General features: G+C 49.4%; 1 protein-coding gene across 3 annotated transcripts in view; it reads right to left on the bottom strand.

Annotated features, from left to right (window-relative positions):
* Window positions 1-20,000, bottom strand: part of znf521 (zinc finger protein 521) — a 97,397-nt gene that overhangs the window by 64,309 nt on the left and 13,088 nt on the right. For all 3 annotated transcript variants that reach the window (XM_084707930.1, XM_084707931.1, XM_084707929.1), the window contains exon 3: window positions 17,863-18,063. In XM_084707930.1, coding sequence (XP_084564056.1) covers window positions 17,863-18,063 — 201 coding nt within the window. The remainder of the gene's footprint in view (window positions 1-17,862; window positions 18,064-20,000) is intronic.

Here is a 20,000-nt window from a genome sequence, read left to right on the forward strand (position 1 = left end):
CTGGGCAGTAACGACGTCCCCTGCAGTAGAGAACCCACATTCGGCAGACACACTTGTGCCTGGTACACACCAGCTTGGCCAAGAGAGGCTACTCTGAGTGATGACCTTTCCACCAGTCCAAGGGGTTTCCCGACAGTGGTAAAGGAGCAGCTTCTTTGTATTTCTTGATCTCCTCTTCTGCTTGGTCAAGGAATTACTTTTCTGGTGCCTTTCTGACATCCCCAAAAGTGTCTCGGAGTAGATCAGCCAGTGCTCTCCCGGGTGGCTTGCAGAAGCTGTGCGTATCGAGGGGCTGTCACAGAAAGAGTCGGATTGCTCTCATCCGACATGACATGTGTCGCTACCTCGACTGGCTTCAGAGTTTGGACCAATTCTTCGGCATGAGATATGTCCGACTCCGTGAAGGTGTCGGACATATCTCCTTTTTGCTCTTATAAAGGTTATCTCCTTTTTGCTCTTTCTGACCTCAAGGCAGAGCAGTACGGCGGTGATCGCAGGCGGCTGCTCTATTAAACGTCCAAACATGGCATAAGCGCTATTTCATCTCGTTGATAAGTCGGTTATCAGTTTGCGCTCCAATAGCTTGAGTTTTTTCTTCAAAGCATGAAGGCATGTGGCGCTTCTGTGGAAATATGCAGCTACGTGTCTGACTCGTCCGAGTAACCGTGCAACCCTCAGTGCGCGCTGCGTGGCCAGGTTCAAGGTGTGTGCGTAGCACTTCAAACGGAGAAAGCCGGTCAACTCTGCGGCGACGATCCTATTAGACGCATTGTCGGTGTCTAATGCTGGCTCTTTCTCGGTAATGCCCCATTCCTCAGCTGAGTTATTAAGTAGTTCTGACATGTGTGCCCCGGTGTGGCTGTCGTCAAAAGCCCTAGTCTGGAAGACGGGAGTGGACATACACCATTCACCATTCATCTGTTACTGTGGCCCTCGACTTCCACGCATCGCACGTCAGAGCAACTCGTTCAGCTTTAGTCAACGATGGCTTAACCTCTGTCTTGACTTTGTTGTAGATCCTGGGCAGGGCTGTGTCAGAAAAGAAACGTCTTGATGGTATTGTGTACCTCGGCTCTAAAGTGTAAATCACGTTACGAAAACCTGTTTTTTCGACCACACTATGAGGATAATGTCTTTGCATATACAATTTGAGATTGATTCGTGAGGAGATTAGCATTTTCTGAACTGCTGGGGAGTTTACTGAGACATGTATCCAGCGTTCGTTGTTTGCTGCTAGCAGGTTTGTCGTATGTTAGTGGTATTACCACAATACTTTATCTTTCCGTGGCATAGTTTGCAGACAACATTGCTCAGGTTCTTCCAGACGTGCGATTTAAACTGTTGAGGTGAAGCATGAATCTCGGGACTAACTTCTGACATGTTTGCTGTCCAAGATGTTTGCATTTGTATTCCTACCTAGCTACTACGTGTGAATGTGCGCTTCGGGAAGGAAATCATGAATGAATAGATTGCATTAATTGCAAGTTTTTTTACGCCTTGAATAGAATAATTACGTAACAGTAGGCTACAGACAAAATATCGATTTGGGAGGCAGCGTGACGATTAAAACATTGTCACACACAAGAATTGCGATTCATAAATGAATCGATTTTTTCCCCCCATCCCTAATTATCACCCATTAAACACTGGCATATGAGAAGTAAGATCTTCAAGAGTCATTATCAAAAAAGTATAACCACTCAAATCTGTAACACTCACAGGGGGCACGAGGAACAAAGATCACTAAACTGTGCTGAAAAGTGGGCACCATGTTATAAACAAAAGTAGCATAGATGCTAACACTGCTCTTGTTTACATGAAAAAGTTAATCTTGCGGTGGGGGAGAAGGATTTCTGGCTCTGGCAGCAGTCATCATTATCTCTAATCTCACGTCCATCGTTGGCAAGCAGCTTACCATGATGAACCCATTTCAAGGATCATCATACTGCGGAATGAACAAAATAGTCCCCCAATATCAGTTATCACTGACAGCGACATCTATATCTGCTAATTAGGCTTTTCATAGGGCTATTACCGATGAGAAGACACCAGACGTTATCAGTCAATCAGGGCTCTGCGCGTCGTCAGAGGAGAAACGTTTAAATGGGTGAGCTATATGTGTGTTTTAACAGTCATATCACACAACGGTATGGCAAGGGATTTGTTTCTACCTGAGCCCCAACGGGTATTTAGCATTGCTCCAGTTATAGATGATTACAAATAATGTGACCTTTAATTAAATACAGCATACCAATAAGCTAGGGCCTTAGCGATAGCAAGACAGAGGGATAGCGAGATAGAAAGAGAAAGAGAGAGACTGAGAACAACAGAAATAGAGTACGGTCTTTGGGGAGAAAGAGATAAACCGATAAAGAGAGTCGTGGATAAGGAGAGATAAAGATAGAGAGGGAGGAGAAGGAGAGAGAGAGGGAGAGTGCTGAGTAGAAATTAGAGTGATATTACCGCTTGAGTCCACAAAACACAAAGAGTCCTCGCCACCTGGTAACAGTATCCATGCAGAGGTTTTCCCACCATAGTTAATGTGGTACCAAAACAGGAAGCAGACAGGTCCACACTTTGCCTACTTCTGTCTCCTTCAATTAGTATGTCTCCCAGTCTTCCTGGGTTAGTGAGGTGACCGTCACCTAGAAGTATTCGCCTGTGTGAGCAAGGAGTCGGCAAAGGGAAGTCGACTCCCACGTGCAGTGGCACACATACCTGGGAGGAAACGCAGGGGCACAAAGGTGGCCCAGTGGCCCCCTGGGTAATTTGTAAAACATGAGCTAAGGCACCTGCAGGGGCAAAGGGTCAGGTGACTCAGTCAGAGGTGCACCCTGGGAGGAAATCTCTGTTGGGAAGCCACGCCTACTGTTGGGTGTCCAGAAGGCAGGTGGTCTAGTTCCTAGACACTCTGAAAACGAGTTTCTTTACTTGCTTGTGTTTTCAAATGGTCTGAAGTAAGCATGTGAAATATTATCTTCCCTTGCAATGGTAAATCTCAACAGCAGTGTGATATTTCCAGATATTTTTTAATAATACTGCATTAAAGGGGCTTGAACTAAGTGTAAGGTCATACAATCTGTCAGAGAACATCAGTCAACGTTGATGTCAGAGCCTGATTCAATCAGCACATAATATGTAGACTGCAAACTTTGTTGCGCTAATAAGCCAAATGACTGCTGTAGCTACATCACATCTGCCTATACATACCAGTGAAAAACATGACCACATGACTCTTGCGAATCTCCTGTACTTCACCCAAGTACATTTCACATGCAGCCTTGGAAACATCTCAATCAATAAGCGGTATCAGAATCAGAATCAGAAGGATTTTATTCGCCATGAATGTTTGCCCAAACAAGGAATTGACTTTGGCAGGGAGGTGCATACATTAAACATATAGGAATATTGGAACTTAAATATGTGGACTAACTATACAAAAGGAGCAAAGTCTAGCTAATACTAAGGGGGGGGTCTAGCTAATACTAAGGGGAATAAAATAAAATATAAAATATAAGTAGTCATCATTTACAATCAAACCTAAAAAAACAGATAGTGCAAGATAGTGCACTCTGCACCGCTGTTACTTGAGGCTGGTCTCAGCTCAGATGCTTGCTGGAATGGCCTCCCTACTCTGTCCGTCTGAGCAGAGGTGGAGGGTCAAAGACCCACGAACCCTTTCATCTGTTCGATCCCATAGCAGCACGGCCCCCACCCCCCCAACACACACGCACATGCCCGCGCACATGGTGCCTTAATAAGAGGTCTTGATTAGGATTCGGCGAACACAGCATCCTGCACGCATGGGCTCTCCGCTTTGCTGGGCCTCAGATAACCTTTATCCTATAGGGTTTAATTAATGTCAGCCAGTCTACTGTTTGGCTTTTGGAAGGAAACGACTTATTCCTCTGGCCTCGTGGAGCCCAAATCCCCGTGTTTCCCTGGAGCTGCCGACTGCCTTGTTTATCCCTGCTACAGGTACGGCTCTCCTATTAAGGGCAAGGCTTGTTACAGGGAAAAGGTTGAATTATTTACCAACACAGAAGAGATAGAGACAGAGAAAGAGATGGGTGGAAGAGAGGGAGCGAGAGAAAAAAGAAAGAGTGAGGAAGAGAGAAAGAAAGAGAGATATGGGCCGGGGGTGCATGGAGTAGGATTTTTATGTTGTTTTTGAGGTTATGAAAAAGACGAGATAAATCATCCATGGACATTAAATATAAGTGTATAAGGGTTGTCTGGGAAAAGGGCAGACTAGTAGAACTATGAAATAGGGCAGATAGAGGGAGGAGGAGGAGGAGGAGATGTAATTTGCTGTGGTAAACAAAATCGAGAAAAACTTCCCAAAAGAAACTATACACATCGTTCATAGATGATCAATTAAATGCTTGTGAATGTGCAGAAAGCATGCTCTGAGTTCAGCGCAAACATTTTGAAACATTTCCAACAAAACACACCGTGAGGGTCAGACCTGTTAAACGTGTGCGCTTGCACCAGCTCTCCACTTTGAGGAGACTGTCTGTATGCTATCTGCATCTCAGCATCTTTGCACACGACCAAACCAACACAGGAAAAACAAAAGGAATGCAGGGGGGAGAAGAGAGAAAGGAGACAAACCAAATAATAAAGTCAATCTCCAGAGAAATAGTATTTGAGTGTGTGTGTGTGGCGCGCAAGTGTATGTGCATGCATATGAGTCCATGTGAGAGCGAGGGAGGGAAACAGAGAGAGGGAGAGGGGGATGGAGAGGGATACAAAGTCAAATTCAGAGAGGGAGATGGAGGGTCGGAGGAGGAGAGAAACCGAAGGACAGAGGGAGAAATCAAATTTGCAAGAACATAACAAAAAGCTGTATCTCAGACAAAAGGGAACACACAAGGGTATTTGTCTAGCTGTCTGCTCCAGCAGGCTCCTCTGAAAGTTTATTAAACTAGAACCCTTCAAGAGAAGGCAGAGAGTAGTCAACTATACAACTGGGGAGAAGAGAGGGAGAGAGAAAGAGAGAGAACCCTAGCTTTCCAGCCCCCTGTCTCTCAGAAATTCTTTTATTTCAGCCATGCATTAAGCTCGCTCCCCACTGAGCAGTACTCCCCTTCCTGGTGTGGATAAAGCCGTCCCTGGGGGCAGCCGGCGGTAATTTCCAGCCTTGCCAGAAACTCAGGTATTAGAAAGGACCGCTCGGGGACCTGCCACAATATACCTTCACAATTTCAGACGTACTGAAAAAGCAGCACCCCCCACCACCCCCATCCTTTACCCCAACCCCCCCCCCCCACATCCCCCCCATCCCTGACTCTCTCCAAAGCCAACCCCCCCGTCTTTCCCCCAAGCAAACTCCCACAAGACCACCCCCCCCCCCCCCTCAAGTTCACATTTCTGAAGTGCAGACAGGGTGTGTGTGTGTGTGTGTGTGTGTTTGTATGTGTGTGTGTGTGGGAAGGGGTTCCCGTGGGACATGGTACCAGCAATAGAAAAATTCACTGCATAGAGGGGATAGGGGGAGTGGGTGGGTGGGTGGGGGTGAGGAGGAAAAAAAAGAAAGAAGCACTTCCTCTCTGGTCTGGCAGGAGAGCCTTTTTTTCCCTTGGCTCCCACCAGAGGCTTTTTACAAAACATGTGTTGCTGACATGTTGACAGATTGCTCAGTGAAGTGTTAGGCGCATGCACACGGCCGGCCATTTAGAGGGACATGGCTTCCTACCCAGCATCCTCCACCTGAGGCGCCATGTTTTATACATCATCCCCCAAAGAAAAAAGGAAACAACCAAACGAAGGTAAGGGAGCTCCTTCCTTTGTGAAGGAAGGAGAATATCAGAGAACAGACCGAAAGAACGAACGAGAGAAGAGAGTGTGTGATGTGTGAGTGTGTGTTACGCTGCCTTGGCTGAACTGCGGTGCCGGGGAGGGAATGTTTGAGGAGGGGGAGGAAGAGGAGGAGCAGGAAGTGAAGGGAGGGAAAAAGAGGGAAGTGGAGGGGGGGGGGGGGTGGCAGGCAGGAATGAATGAAAGAGGGAAGGAATTGGAGGGATGGATGGATGCCTGGGGTGGGGGTTATTTAACTCTGCATCAGGTAACCACATGGAAACATAGCCCCCCCCCCCCCCCTTTGTCTCCGGAGCAAACGCCGAACCACAGTGGAGGCACCGATTGGAGGCCAGCGCCGGGCCTCTAACTTCGGCTCCTATCAGGATATCGACGGCGCGCGTCTTAATCGCCCTGCGGCTCTGAAAGTGCTGCCGTGGCAACGGGATGGAAATGGGGATCATAATGTATTCATGGTGCCCGCGACCTGGGGCCTGCGGAGCGGGCTCCCTCGGGACCGCACTTTACCCAGAGCCAGACGTGTCTGGGCAAAATCACTCCGTATGAGACAGGAGAGGAATACAGAGGAGGCAGGGCCTCGGATGAAGGGAGGGAGGGAGGGAATGGGGATGGATAGACACAGACAGAGAGAGAGAGAGAGAGAGAGAGAGAGAGAGAGAGAGAGAGACAGGCAGAGAGAGACAGGCAGGGAGGGAGGGAGGGAGGGAGGGAGGGAGGGAGGGAGGGAGGGAGGGAGGGAGGGAGGGAGGGAGGGAGGGAGGGAGGGAGGGAGGGAGGGAGGGAGGGAGGGAGGGAGGGACGGAGGGACGGAGGGACGGAGGGACGGAGGGACGGAGGGACGGAGGGACGGAGGGACGGAGGGACGGAGGGAGGGAGGGAGGGGAGTATGGAGGTGTGGCGAGAGAGGAACAGAAAGAGGAGGCAGAGGGCAGTGGGAGACTGAGCGAGGGGAAGAGAGGGCAGGAATCGGGGGAGGAGGTGGAGAGACAGGAGGGACGCAACAGAGAGAGAGTAGAGCAGAGGGAAAACAGAAGGGAGAGAAAAGATGGAGATCCAGAAAGGGAGAGTGGTTGAAATGCTAAAATGGTCGAAGCAATATGGGACAATGGGACAGGGGATGAAAGGTAAACAAAAGCCAGTGAAAGGTAACCTGCACAGGGATGCGGGGAAACAGAGACAGACAGGGAGAGACGGAGACCGAGAGAAAAAGAGAGGGAGAGAGAAAGAGAGCGTAGACGAGGGAGACGTCAGGCCAGTGCGAGGGAGGTTTCAGAACAAATAAGCGGAGGGTGGGATTGTATCAGGTAGGGGGGGGGTCCAGGGGGGTGGAGGGGGGGGGATTGCTTAGTTGAGCGCTTCCACCTTGAGAGGCACGATGCTGCTTGACCAACTCGGCTGGAGAAATAGATTGCAGAGGAAATTGCCCCAGATTACCAGGGCCACAAAGACACCAGCCACCGGCAAAGATGGATAAATGGTCGGATGAGTAAATGAACTGGATGGAGGGATGGAAGCCAAGACGGATTGCCGGAGAGATGGATGGAGAGTCCATTCCCCAGTCATCCCCCTTCCCTCTCTATATATCAATGTAGCAGATAGATCTTTTCCAGGCGAGATAGTGAATGATCTCTGACCCTTCCTCTCCTAATGATCTCCATTGCACGTCTGCGTACTAACACACACATTACACACACACACATATTACACACACACAGTTCCCCGACAGGCCTTGCGTCTACATGGGGCCAGATACACTGGGCAGACTGCCAGGTAAACATCCTCAAGCTGTATGGAACCATCTGCAGAGGGCACAGCTAACTGCTAGCTTACACTCCGTCTCTGAGCCCTCAGCACAAAAGCAGCCGAATAGACAATGGTGAGCATGTCTTCAACAGGGTTCGAATTTCAAAAACTTTACAAACTTTTTGCGTGAAACCTTTTATTTAATTTTTTTTATCACATGTACCTCCCCATAGGCAGAGATAAAAAACAGATCCCAACTCTACAATAAAGAGCAAGGGTTTACCTGCAGAGTGAGGTGTGTTGTCTAAGACTAACTACCCTCCACACGTAGCAGGCCCTCAGGCATTCATACTAGGGCCACAGACAAGTCCCCTGTCTCCCTGCTTCTCTTTTGTTGACAGGTTCTTCAATACTAGGCACAGACACAGACCACTGTGTGTGTGTGTGTGTGTGTGTGTGTGTGATGACTGTATGGCACTGCACAAGGCAGAGGGAAATATGGAGAGAAGGAAGAGGGAGGGAGAGGAAGGGGGATGATATAGAGAGAAAGAAAAATGGAGGGAGGAAGAGGGATGGAGAGAGGATGAGAGGCGGGAAAAGAAAGGGAGGACATAGAGGCAGAGCAGGATTGAGGGAGGCAGAGAGAGAGAGAGAGAGAGAGAGAGAGAGAGAGAGAGAGAGAGAGAGGGAGGGAGGGAGGGAGGAAGGAAGGAAGGAAGGGAGGGAGGGAGGGAGGGAGGAAGGGAGAGAAGGAGGGAGGGATAGCCAAGGACATCAACAGCAAGCTCTCACAGAGAGATGACCCCTGGCCATCCCGAGGCATCTGGTTTATCTGGCTGTCTGGGTAAGCCACGCACACACCTAATGACTCGGGCCTGGCTCCTGTCCCTCAGGTTGTTTCATCCCGGATTACGGAGAGGGAATGACAATGGGCTCGTAAACTACTGGGCTCTCGCAAGGCAGGCCCTATCTGATGAAGAGCTCTCCACCACGGATGGACTACGGTGGAGTTGAAAAGAAGGTTACAGCCAACTTGTAGTAAGTTTACTGAGAGATTCGAGTTGCGTTCCCCACTGCCCGACAACAGGAAAAGGCTGCGAAGCACAATAAGTTGGGACATTGGACTTTGTGAGAGCGGGCAACATTTCCAAAACGCCCGTGAACTCGAATGCTGCCCAGGTGCTGTGTGGGCTCATGTCCGCTACGAGCCCTAATCTGGGCTGATCGAAAGATGTTCTTGTTACGTTGCGGGTGTTGATCCTGAACGCGTATCCCCATCTACCTCTGCAGTGGAGATTAGTAAGCATCCGGGGTCTGCATATTGATGGCCAGACTTGGCCCGTATGCATATTTACTGGCCTCAGAGCCCAGTCGCCTGAGGTGAAAAGCAAATTACATTTCTGCTTACCCCCGCGCGGACAACTTTTTAAAACACACTTTCGATCTCTCTCTTCCTCGCTTTCTCTCTCTCTCAAAAAAAAAAAGTTTTCCCCTCTATCCCTCCCTCGTTTCTCTTAACATGCTGATCAGCCATCTTGGAGTAAGCATCCATGCCCACCCTGGTATCATCTGAATGGCAGTCTCATTTGGCTAACATCATCATGGTGTAATCTTGTTGGAGAGAGCAATCAGTTTACTTTGGAATTAGGTATTCCGTTGGCGGGCCCGGGGAGAGAGAGGGCTCACAGGGTTTAAGGCATGCAAACGGAGGCACGCTCCCCGGAATATGGTCCTGCCACCGATTGGCCAAACGCCGCCCACACAGGCTCCAAGCGAGAGTAATGAACGGCCAATGGGAGACCGGAATAATAAGGCAATCGGATTAAAATCCAATCACACGTTGGTTGGGCGTGTTTACTCTGTTTGTGGGGTATGTTCAACAAAGCATGCAGAGGATGTACAGAATGCCTCATTCTTTGACACACACACACACACACACACAATTCTTAACATAGAGATTGCTTCTATGTTTACTACAAGCCAACCCCTCCTGACTGACATAATTGGATTCATTTTGAGTATCCACGCAGTGAACAGAGAAAGAATCAAATTTAAATACAAAGGGTGACGGGGTGTGTGTCTATCCACAGGTGAGCCTTTTCTCTCTTTTAAAACACTGACTTGTTGAGGGCAAAGAAAGCCCAGATGGTGAAGTTACTATTTAATCAGGGAGTTTAATGCCGGGGTTTATCGCTTGGTCACGTCTAAAGCTGGCTCTCTCAGCAGAGCCTCCACTGAATTCCTGTCTCTCTCTGGGCTCCTATCTCTTAGGAGAGACTCTGATCAAATCGATTGACGCCTCCTAGATGATCGATCAAGCGGGCAGGTTTGAGGTGGAATAGATTAGATGACCTTTCCATTCTCAGCAGAAGTGCACCCTACCACGGTCCACTGCTCTTAAGAATACAGCTCATACAAGCTGACACACTGGGTTTAACTTCGCACCAGAACTTGATGTAAGATACACCCACACATACACACACACACACAGACATGCACAGTGTACGCCACGCCAAAGCATAATCCAGCTGGTACCCTCAGAGACCTGAAACGACACCCATCCTGCCCATAAACCCAAATTTATGAACCCACCTTCCAGCTCGAAAGAAGGCAATTAGCGCCGAGGAACAAATGTGTTACTTCATGTGATATTTGAGAAAGTGGGTGGGTGGGTGGGTGAGATCCCCATATCCTGGAGACTGGCTATTCACCGAGCAGCCCACAGTCCCCCACCCCCCCACCCACCCACCCACCCACCCCGAAAATGCCCCGCGGCCAACAACAACAACCCCAGGGAGGGCTGGCGGTCGGGGGGGAGGAACAGTGCGACGGTGATAGAGGAGCCCCAGAACCTCCGGCCAGCAGGATGCCGTCACGCAGCTGGCTCCGCTCCTTCCTGTGGGTCCGTTCCACCGAGAACCGCCCGGGGGGATGCATAAACCTGTCGGACCGGTCACTCTTTCCACCACCCTCCTCCTCTGCCGCCTCCACCCTCCACACCACCGGCCAGTTTGGCAAGAGTCCGTCTCAGGAAAAAGCCCGTCGGGGATCAATGTGCAGTACATTTCCATGCAGACGTAGGCAGAAATGTTGTGACCTTTTCATTAGTAAGTATTAAGGAGGTCCAGAAGCCGATACAAGACTCTGTCGGGGTTGGGCGTCGTGTTCAGTGTGGTAAACTCCCTGCTCGGTAGTACTGCAGACTCCTTACAGACATTGGGGCACTCTTGGCATTTGGTATGCTAATACAAAGTGTTAATTACACGTCAAGTGTTTATTCATGTTTCACACTTCACCTGATTGTTTACTAATTCAAACCGGAGTGAGCGAACACTCATTTGTCACCGGTAGACTTGACACCGGTTAGGCTGCTTTCTGCTCAAAAGAAACATGATTGGTACAAACAAGTGTCATTTGTTCATAGAGATTATCTTAAAGTGAGGTGAAATGATTTGAGTCAGAACCTAACTCCTGGCAAATTAGTAATACGATTGAGACTGGATCGGAACTTTTTGCATCCGTATTAATTCCAAGCAAGGAAGCACACCCACATCCACACCCACACACACACACACACACACACTTAAAAAAACGGAGAAATATGGTGGACTATGGTAGCATCTGGAAAGGCCGAAAAAATGAAATTACTCAGAGCATAAAAGAGGTCCCACTGTTCATAAAGTTTTCAAGATTCCTTTTTGCCTCGTGCTTGGTGCTAGTGGTGTTTCTCTGTATCTGCTTCATCATTATTCTGGTGCGCAGTCACACGTTTGAGAGAGGAAAAAAGAAAATCATTTGAATTCCCGGGGCCCTGAGGAGAACGAGGCTCTGAGGGGCCCAGAGGTAAGATCCAAGCTCGCACGCCCTGCCCTTCCATATAGCCTGCCTACCTGTAAACATCTCCACCACCTTCTCACTTTCAAAACACGTCGTGAGCAGGCCGAGCAGGGATCGAGTCTTGTATATTTGTTTTTTCCCTGCGTTTCTTCCTCTCTTCCCCTGTCAGCGCATGCAACCTGTCTGGCATTAATGATGTCGTTAATAAAAAAGAGCTGGGTCTGTGCTGCGGGTGGATGTGCCTGGCAGGTCTGGTGCCTGTCCTATCGAGAGATAAGCCCACTGCTGGCCTTATCAGCCGCCCACAGCCCCACCCAGCAGCCACGGCCGCTGGACACACCACCAGTCAGCTCATCACGGGGTAATTACCACCTATGACGGGCTCCACAATGCAGCCCTCTGCCAACCCCGCCTCCAACACCCCCTGCCTCCGACTGGCCCTGAATACAACAACCGGAACCAACACCGCAGGCTCAACTGGTGAGTTTTTTTTTATGTTTTCTTTTTTTTTTGCTCGTGTCTGTCGAGACGGTCGAGGTTTCAATGTGGGTGGCCCTGCCCTGAGCCTACCTGCTCTGCATGCAGAGGAACTAGGAAGGATAATGGCCTTTTTGTGGAACAACGTTTCTTTGTATCGGCTCGAAGTCGTGCGCGTCAGCGGCGTCTCGTGTCGGAGGCAAAGTCAGTCGTCTCCATGGCGGGAGCCTAGAAGCCAAAGTCGCTCGCGCTACAGTGCGAGGGAGCGCTTTCTTTTATTCAATTGTTTTCCACTTCCACGAGCGCGTGCCAAGGGGGAGGAAAGCGACGGCTTAACACGCTCTGCAATTCAACACGGCCAGACGCAGTCCTATTAAGATTTAATGTGCCATTCTTCTGCCTGCGCCGCCGAGAAAGACTCTGGCTCAGAGAGAGGGAGTGAGTGAACAAAGAACAGGCAGAGCTATAGAGATACAAGGAGGGAGAGAGAAACAGAGAGGGTGAGGGAGAGAGAGAGAGAGAAAGAGAGAGAGAGAGAGAGAGAGAGCAAGGTGATAAAAAGAGAGAGAGAAGGTAGACAGACGGAAGGCAGATCGATGCATGTAAATAAAAAGAAAAAGGGGGGGAGTAGAAGAGACAACCATGACCGTGCCTTTGTCACGGCACTGATAGCCTTGACAAGAGAACCACCATCTGAGAGGGAACACATCACAACAGAGCACAGGATGACACAGTGCCAGGTACCGCCATAGCCAATAAGGAAGACGTCATCCAATAAATGGTTCCGGAAGTTCTGTATGGCCTCCATGGAATCATCTGTCCTCCCCCTCCCCTTGTTGTCTACCTAAGAAAGAGGTCATGTGAATGCTTTAGTCACAGCATGCTATTTAACCCCTCGGGCCATGAATTATGTCCACGACCGAACGCCCGAGCACGCAGGTGTGTTTGTGATTGTGTGTTTGTGCGGGAGAGAGAAACAGGGGAAGCAGGAACACAGAGGGAGAGGGAGAGAGAGAGAGAGAAAGAGAGAGAGAGAGAGAGAGAGAGAGAGAGAGAGAGAGAGAAAGAGAGAGAGAGATAGAGATAGAGAGAGAACAGGATGAGAGAGAGAGAAGGGAAGATTTGATGACCCAAATAAGGGGCAGTGTGATTCAGGGCTGGTCAGTCAGTTGCTATGTCTACCTCTCACACAAATACCGACGCAAACAAACCAGACGTCCCCCCACCTATTATTATTTTGATTGTCTTCCTGCGCAAAAACTGCAGTGCTTCTCTGACAAAGACCAATAAATACTTTATATGGTGCATAATGCGTGCGGTTCCCGAAGCACAGGGGGGAGAGAGGAAGAGGGCGTCCTCAAGAGGGCATGCGCTTTGAATTCCTAACAACGCTCCTTAACGGTAACGGCACCGTCACACGGCGAAAAGGAACGCGTGGGGCGCTGCTCCGGCGTTACCAAGGAGCCCAACCGACTGCCGCGCACGGTGCGCCAGCGCGTTTCTGAGAGCTAGTTTTGCATGCCCGGTGCTGGAACGCTGTGCTCCCCTGACCCCCCAACCCCCCTCCCTCACTTTCTAAGCCTTGTCATCGGTGTGGCGCTCTTTGTACGGCGATGTCGCGAGCCACCGAGGCAAAAATGCAGCGGCATATCTGATGCACGGCAGCGACTCGGGGTTGGATTAATCGGGTCTGTTCCCTTTAGCCCCCCCATCCCTCTCACGCTCTCAGGCTTCAGCAGCAAACCAGAGTCTTTGCAGTTCGGCACATTCTTCTTGGCAGCCGCAAAGCAGCTGTTGGATCAATAGGCAAAGTTAGCTGGGGGAGAATAGAAGAGACTGTTCAGCCAATGAGAGGCTTTGGAAAGAGTTACTACAAGACATGGGCTGCCAGGAGGTTCAAAGTTGTGGTCCGTTACTGAACATTTCCATGAAGCTAACCCAAAAGACTTGACGGGAGATGACATTTACACACTTCGAACAAACATGTTGCTGAAGACAGGCTAGAACGAGGAGAACTGGTTCAGTTTGTTAAGCAAAGTGCCGATCAACTGAGGGGAAAGTAAACAGATTTGGACCTTAATTTGAGGAGAGAACAACTTGTCTATATCTTCTCCATCAAATTATCTCGGCAGAATCGCCTGGATCTTATTGTATTTTTTCTTCTTCGTCTTCCATCGCACATTAATGTGCAGTATCTCATTTGTATTTTTCTCATAAATCTAAAATGTACTTTATTGGAGCCGAACGCATTTCCAAATCTCCACAGGCAAGGAGTAGAGGCAAAATCTACATAATATAAATCCATATGTGGCCCAGTTCTCTCTCTGTGGCACCCTCTCTGATTGATTTCTTTATCTGAGGGAAGCAGAAGACATGCTCTGTTTGCCCGCACACACTGGCCGGCAGGAAAAACAGAGAAAGACACTTATTAAAAAGGTCATCTCGCAGAGGGTTAAAATAGCAGGGCCGCGAAGCCCTGTCTCAAGGGAAGGGGGAGCGACCGTGCCCCTTCTCAAGTGAAGGACACAAGAAAAGGTGTTGCTCCAGGGAGCCAGGGCCCACGTAATGAAAGGATGGCCACTGGGCCGACAGCCCTGAGTGTGTGTGCGCTGGGCTATTCACAACACCTTCCCAAGGCAAACGGGAGGAGGAGGAAACCAACATCGTGAGGCTTTGTGGAAACACTGCCTCAAAGAATTCAACTCAGTGCCTGCGTCGCCCCATTTATTTACAGTTGGGCCTGGTAGGGCAGGGGGGATCTGGGTAGGAGGGAGTACGAGCTACGACAAAGGGGATTTCATGAGACTCGTATTGTCTCTCAGGAACCCATTCTCTTGGACACCATATGAATTTCATAACTTGAATATGAATATGTGCTCAGCACTTAGAAAAGGAGAGCCACAGAGGACGCACTGTCTCTACTGCCAGACATTGGGAGGCCGACGAGAAGACAGCACAACAGAGAGAGAGACACAAAGCATTTGTGAAGTTGTTTTTTTTTCTCCTTTTCCGAGAGGCCTTCAGTGTGGAAGCGCCTCCTGTCTCCTCCCCTGGGCAGCCTAAAGCCCTGACGGCAGGATGCTGGATCCCTGCACAGAAACCTGATCCCCAGCCATCCTGGAGCCGGAGGGGGGTGACCGGGGGGAGCGACGCACCGCCTCCCCCTGCCCCGGAGCCCCTCCACCACTGCCCTAGAGTTAGCGGGGCGCTCTGGGGGAGCATTCCTCCAGCCCTGCCCCGAGCTCCAGTCCTCCGCTAGCTCCCTGAGTCTCCGGAGGAGCATTCTTCCAGCCCTGCCCCAGCCTCTTCGACTGAATCTCCAGGGGAGCATTCCTGAAGCCCTGCCCCAGCCCAAGACGGAGGAGTCTCCCCTAGGGAAACATTCCTGCAGCACTCTCTCTCTCTCTCTCCCTCCCCGTCTCGCGGCTCTCGCCTTCCTCCGCAGTCCAGCATTAGTGCGATCGATAGCACCGATCGCATCGGGGACACGAGGCAATCCATACCCCTGGGCTCCCTTAGCGCACTGCAGTGGTCACGGCTTAAGTGCACGGAAAGGTGTTATACCTCCACCAGACGGGAGGGGAGACAATGGCGGCCATTGATCGGGGTGACATGTTACATCTCTCTCTGTGTCTCTGTCCATCGGGCGTGGTCTCCTTGCTGCAGGAGTCTGTGAGGGAGCTTCTTCAGCCTGCGTACTGTACAGGGTGTTGTCGGGTTCGGTAACCCTGGATAGGGAGACCAGGGGTTGAACAAGATTGCTGTGATTGTTGCACACAAGTGGGTGTGTTTGTGTATGTACATGTGTTCATAGCAGTAAATTTGGCCTTTTACAGCCAAATAAATAAATACATTCATGAAAACCAAACACACACAAAACAGGGTTCCGTTTTGTCCAAAAATGCTAACAAAATCTCAAAATGATGGTTCAATGATTGGTTCCAGTCAGGCTTAGAATTTGTTTACTAAAAATAAAACGTCAGAAAAGCATGTAGAAAATGGGGAGTTTAGCAGGTGCCGGGCTTTGATTAGAAAAGGGTTTTAATAAAGGGATCCATCTGTGAGCAGTCATTTGATGTATGGCAGATTAATTGGTCATGGATGTCAACGTAAATGCCACATAGGAAATCTCCTCCACAAATTCCAGAAGAAGAAAAAACAGTACTTAGTATGCCATCTAGAAGTTTCTTTTTCCCCACTGTGTTGGAATACTAATAGAGTGGTTTTGCACAGTTACAATGCCCTAATGGCAATTAGATTCTTTTGTTTGGTTTCCACAGGGGTTCCCCTCCTAACTGTGTTTTTTAGCATTGGAGCAATTAAGAGTTATTTGTCCGTGAGATTGACATTAATAAAGGGCTTGCTTAATTATAGAAAGAAAAAAAAGATATGGCAGACTTTGTCATGACCACACGGTGATCACGTTCCACATCAAAAATACCTGTCCCCCTCCTCGAAACATGCTATTGTTTCGCTCCCAAACTCTTTGAAGCTGTGAATGGTGGAGCCATTTACCTCCTACCCCATCAAATTATAAAAAGGAGTTGAATTTGAATAATTGGCTATACAGTAAGGCCGTCAGACATACCGCAGGGTTCACTGACACTCTACCTGCTCTACCTTTAATAATGGTCTTTGTGTCCGGATTCCATATGTACTGTATGCCAAATAGGATCAATATTGGCTTGATGGATTGCTGCGTGTATTGAAAGGAGGTTGCTGAGAGCTTCACTACATTCTGTTCAGACCCAGTAATGCTTTTGTTGGAGAACAGCTCACAGTAAGTAAACAATACATTGGAATTCACACCTTCCAGAAAAGAATATTGCCATGGAAATGAACAAGCGTGTGAAGACACACATGTTGCCACACACTTGAGCACACACACACATACTGTACTACACACACGTACTGTACTGCACACACACATACTGTACTACAGTACATGTAGTGAGACTGGCTTTCAGTTCATGGAAAACCTTTGTAATACTCATGTGGGATATCTTCCTGCTTGTTTGGAAATGTGAGAGCACTCAGAATCATTCCTTCCCCATAATTTGTGGTTGGCTGGCTGTGGGTTACAAAATACTGTCTGAAATCCAACTACACTTGAATGTAAACAAAGGAGGATCTATAGTGCCTTATTGGGCTGTGCAATTTCACAATTGCTGTTAAGCCCGAACCGAAAGAAAACCCCAACTTTACAAACTTGAACAACAGTCTTCATTTGAAATCATGTTTTGTGGCGTCGAAGAGAGATTAAAAAAAGGTGTCCTTCGCCAGGTGACAGGAAATGTGTGTCAGGGTGGGCTTTTCTTGGTGGGGTACCTGACAGGACATGGAGTTTTGCATAAAGGAGAACAGAAGGACCACGAGAAGCCCATGGAAGTCCTACGCTCACATCATTAGTTCTCCCCAGCACCTTGTCACAGTATTTATAGCCATGCTCATCCATCAGCGGGCCAATGACACCGTCTGCCATTGGCACCCTTCTCTCACGAGGCCCAGTAGGCAGTCTGCAGGATGCCTAGCCTGCTGCATGGGGGAGAACCGCTGGGATCCACTCAGAGTGGGGATATTGTGGGACCTCAAGGACATTGACTTGGGGTTAGCCCCAGAAGCTAGCTAGCTTTTGCGTGGCGATGGGCTTCAGTACATTGTAGTGTCCAAACATGAGTGCGTGTATATATTCAGTATACAGTACATATATATATATATGTTCATTTGTTTCAGAGCCATTTTACCTCAGAACACATTTACTTAGAATGTATTTGTGTATGTTTGTGTGTGTTCATTCCACACTGGGAGTACTCCTAGGTGGTTGGTCGTGCAGCATGGCGGGGCCCTTGGTGCGCTGCACCCCGCACAGGGCGAGGTGTGTCTGGCAGAGGGGGCGTGGAGAGACGGGCAGGACCGAGCAGAGAGGAGCGGAGAGTGGCAGAGCGGAGGGGGGAAACACACTGAGGTGGGCCGAGCGTTGTTTACCTGTCAGCTGGCATTGATTAATCTTGTGTTCGGTGAGATCGCTCAGCGACTCAAACACCTGCCGGCAGCTGTCGCAGCTGTGCAGCGCGGGCTCGTCGTCGTCCTCCTCCCCCTCCTCCCCTTCCTCGGGAGACAGAAGCCTCTTCCTCAGACGCCGGGGCTCGCCATCTTCCGTCGCCCTCTCGAGGGCGCACTCTGAATCTGCCCACACATACACACATACACACAGGAAATGACAGCACGAAAACAGTCAAGGGTGAGACCCACACATTGAGGTGCTGGCTGGACACCTCTGGATGACAATAAAACGGATCTCTAGACTCAGGTTTTAATAAAAACAATAATAAAAGCTGTAATAAAAATGCAGGCGCAATTCAGACAACTGTAACTCAGCCACTTCCGCTATAACACTGTTGGTTGTGAGTACACACATAGTACACACACATGCACATGTACACACACGCACACACACGTACGTCTGTTATGAGAAATGGTCTTAAGTTGTGTTTGCCCTTCTTCACTCAAGCAAAACTACAATATATGAAACAAGCGTGATGGGAATATGAGTTAGTAATAAATCTATGATTTGAGCTTGGTATAAAAAAAAAGAAAGAAATTCCACTTGAGAATGCTGAATTGCATCACTCCAGGTCTGTGAAAAGGAAATGCACCGACTGTTAATCCAGACATTGGTGAGACCTGACATCCTGGTACCACAGGCGATGGTGAGACCTGACATACTGGTACTACAGGCAAATAAAGTGTACCACGGCAACCTACACACATACACTAGCTGAGATTGGTGTGTGTTATGCAGTCGTCACGACACACTTTCCTGAATTATTCAGCCTTGCTTGCAGGCAGCCGCGGGTCGCACACATCAATATTCTTCAATCCATCTGCAGTTTTGTCTCTTGTTGGCTTTGTGCTGTAGCAGTGCCAGGGGTGGGCCAGACTCTACTGTGGAGCACAGAGACAGGGGTGGGCCAGACTCTACTGTGGAGCACAGAGACAGGGGTGGGCCAGACTCTACTGTGGAGCACAGAGACAGGGGTGGGCCAGACTCTACTGTGGAGCACAGAGACAGGGGTGGGCCAGACTCTACTGTGGAGCACAGAAACAGGGGTGGGCCAGACTCTACTGTGGAGCAGGAGACCGAACCCGGCTACACGGCCACAGAGACTGACGGGGGGCTAGGAGGTCCATACTACACTGCAACCCTCGAACAAAACAAGGACTGCACTCATTTATCTATATCTACATCAGAGAGCAGAAATGACACCGTTGTCTTCTGATTAGGCAGCCTGGCCTGCAGTCCTTTCTTCCCCCCGCTGTGACTCTCCCACTTCAATACAATAAGACTGATTACAAAGCCATACTCGCAATTAAACAATCATGCCCCACTGTTCCAGCTCCCAGAGCTTTGTGGGGAGTGAGCTTGGACCTGTACCGGCAGCCATTTTGAGACCCATGCTCTGCCAGTGCTTCTCGACAAACTCTGGAGGGAACATCGGGAGCAGGCCTCCCTTCTGTCTGGTACACAGTTAACACCGCCTCAGGACGCCGAGGGAAGCTCACTAACGTGTGGCAGTGTTTGGCAATGAGCCTGTCCTGTGTGTGTGTGCGTGGGTGTTTGTGAGTTTGCGAGGGGCAGCCATTTTAAGTCCTTCTCCGTCTGTGGGGTGCTCTTAAAGAGTGTGAAATTCCTCCAGGGGAGGCGGTCCAGAACTCATCAAGGCCACCCAGGATTTTTCCTTTCCCTCCATCCGCGCCAAGTATTGATGTAACATCACACCCTCCATTGTCCTTCCCTCTTGGCGACGAAGGCTCTCGGAACATGCCCTCTAAAAATATCAGACCTGTGTTCCCTGGTGGGACCATGCAGAACAGAACAGAAGGTGTTTCAAGAAAATGAAAATCCCAACCCAATCCTCACAGATGCAGGCTTTCCCTGGCTCTGGGGGGAAAACGATTCGGTCTGAGGCCAAACGCCACACAATATCTCCATGTATGATTCACCCATGAAAGAGGAACAATGAGTGCCACACAAACGCGACAGAACTTCTCGGCTTTTGACGACTGAGATTTTACGATTGAGTTTGGAAGGGGGAAATGTTTTGGTCATTTGAGGTACGATA

Source organism: Hypomesus nipponensis, chromosome 10, assembly GCF_054491055.1.
Source record: "Hypomesus nipponensis isolate SF chromosome 10, ASM5449105v1, whole genome shotgun sequence".
In the NCBI taxonomy this organism is placed as follows: Eukaryota; Metazoa; Chordata; class Actinopteri; order Osmeriformes; family Osmeridae; genus Hypomesus; species Hypomesus nipponensis.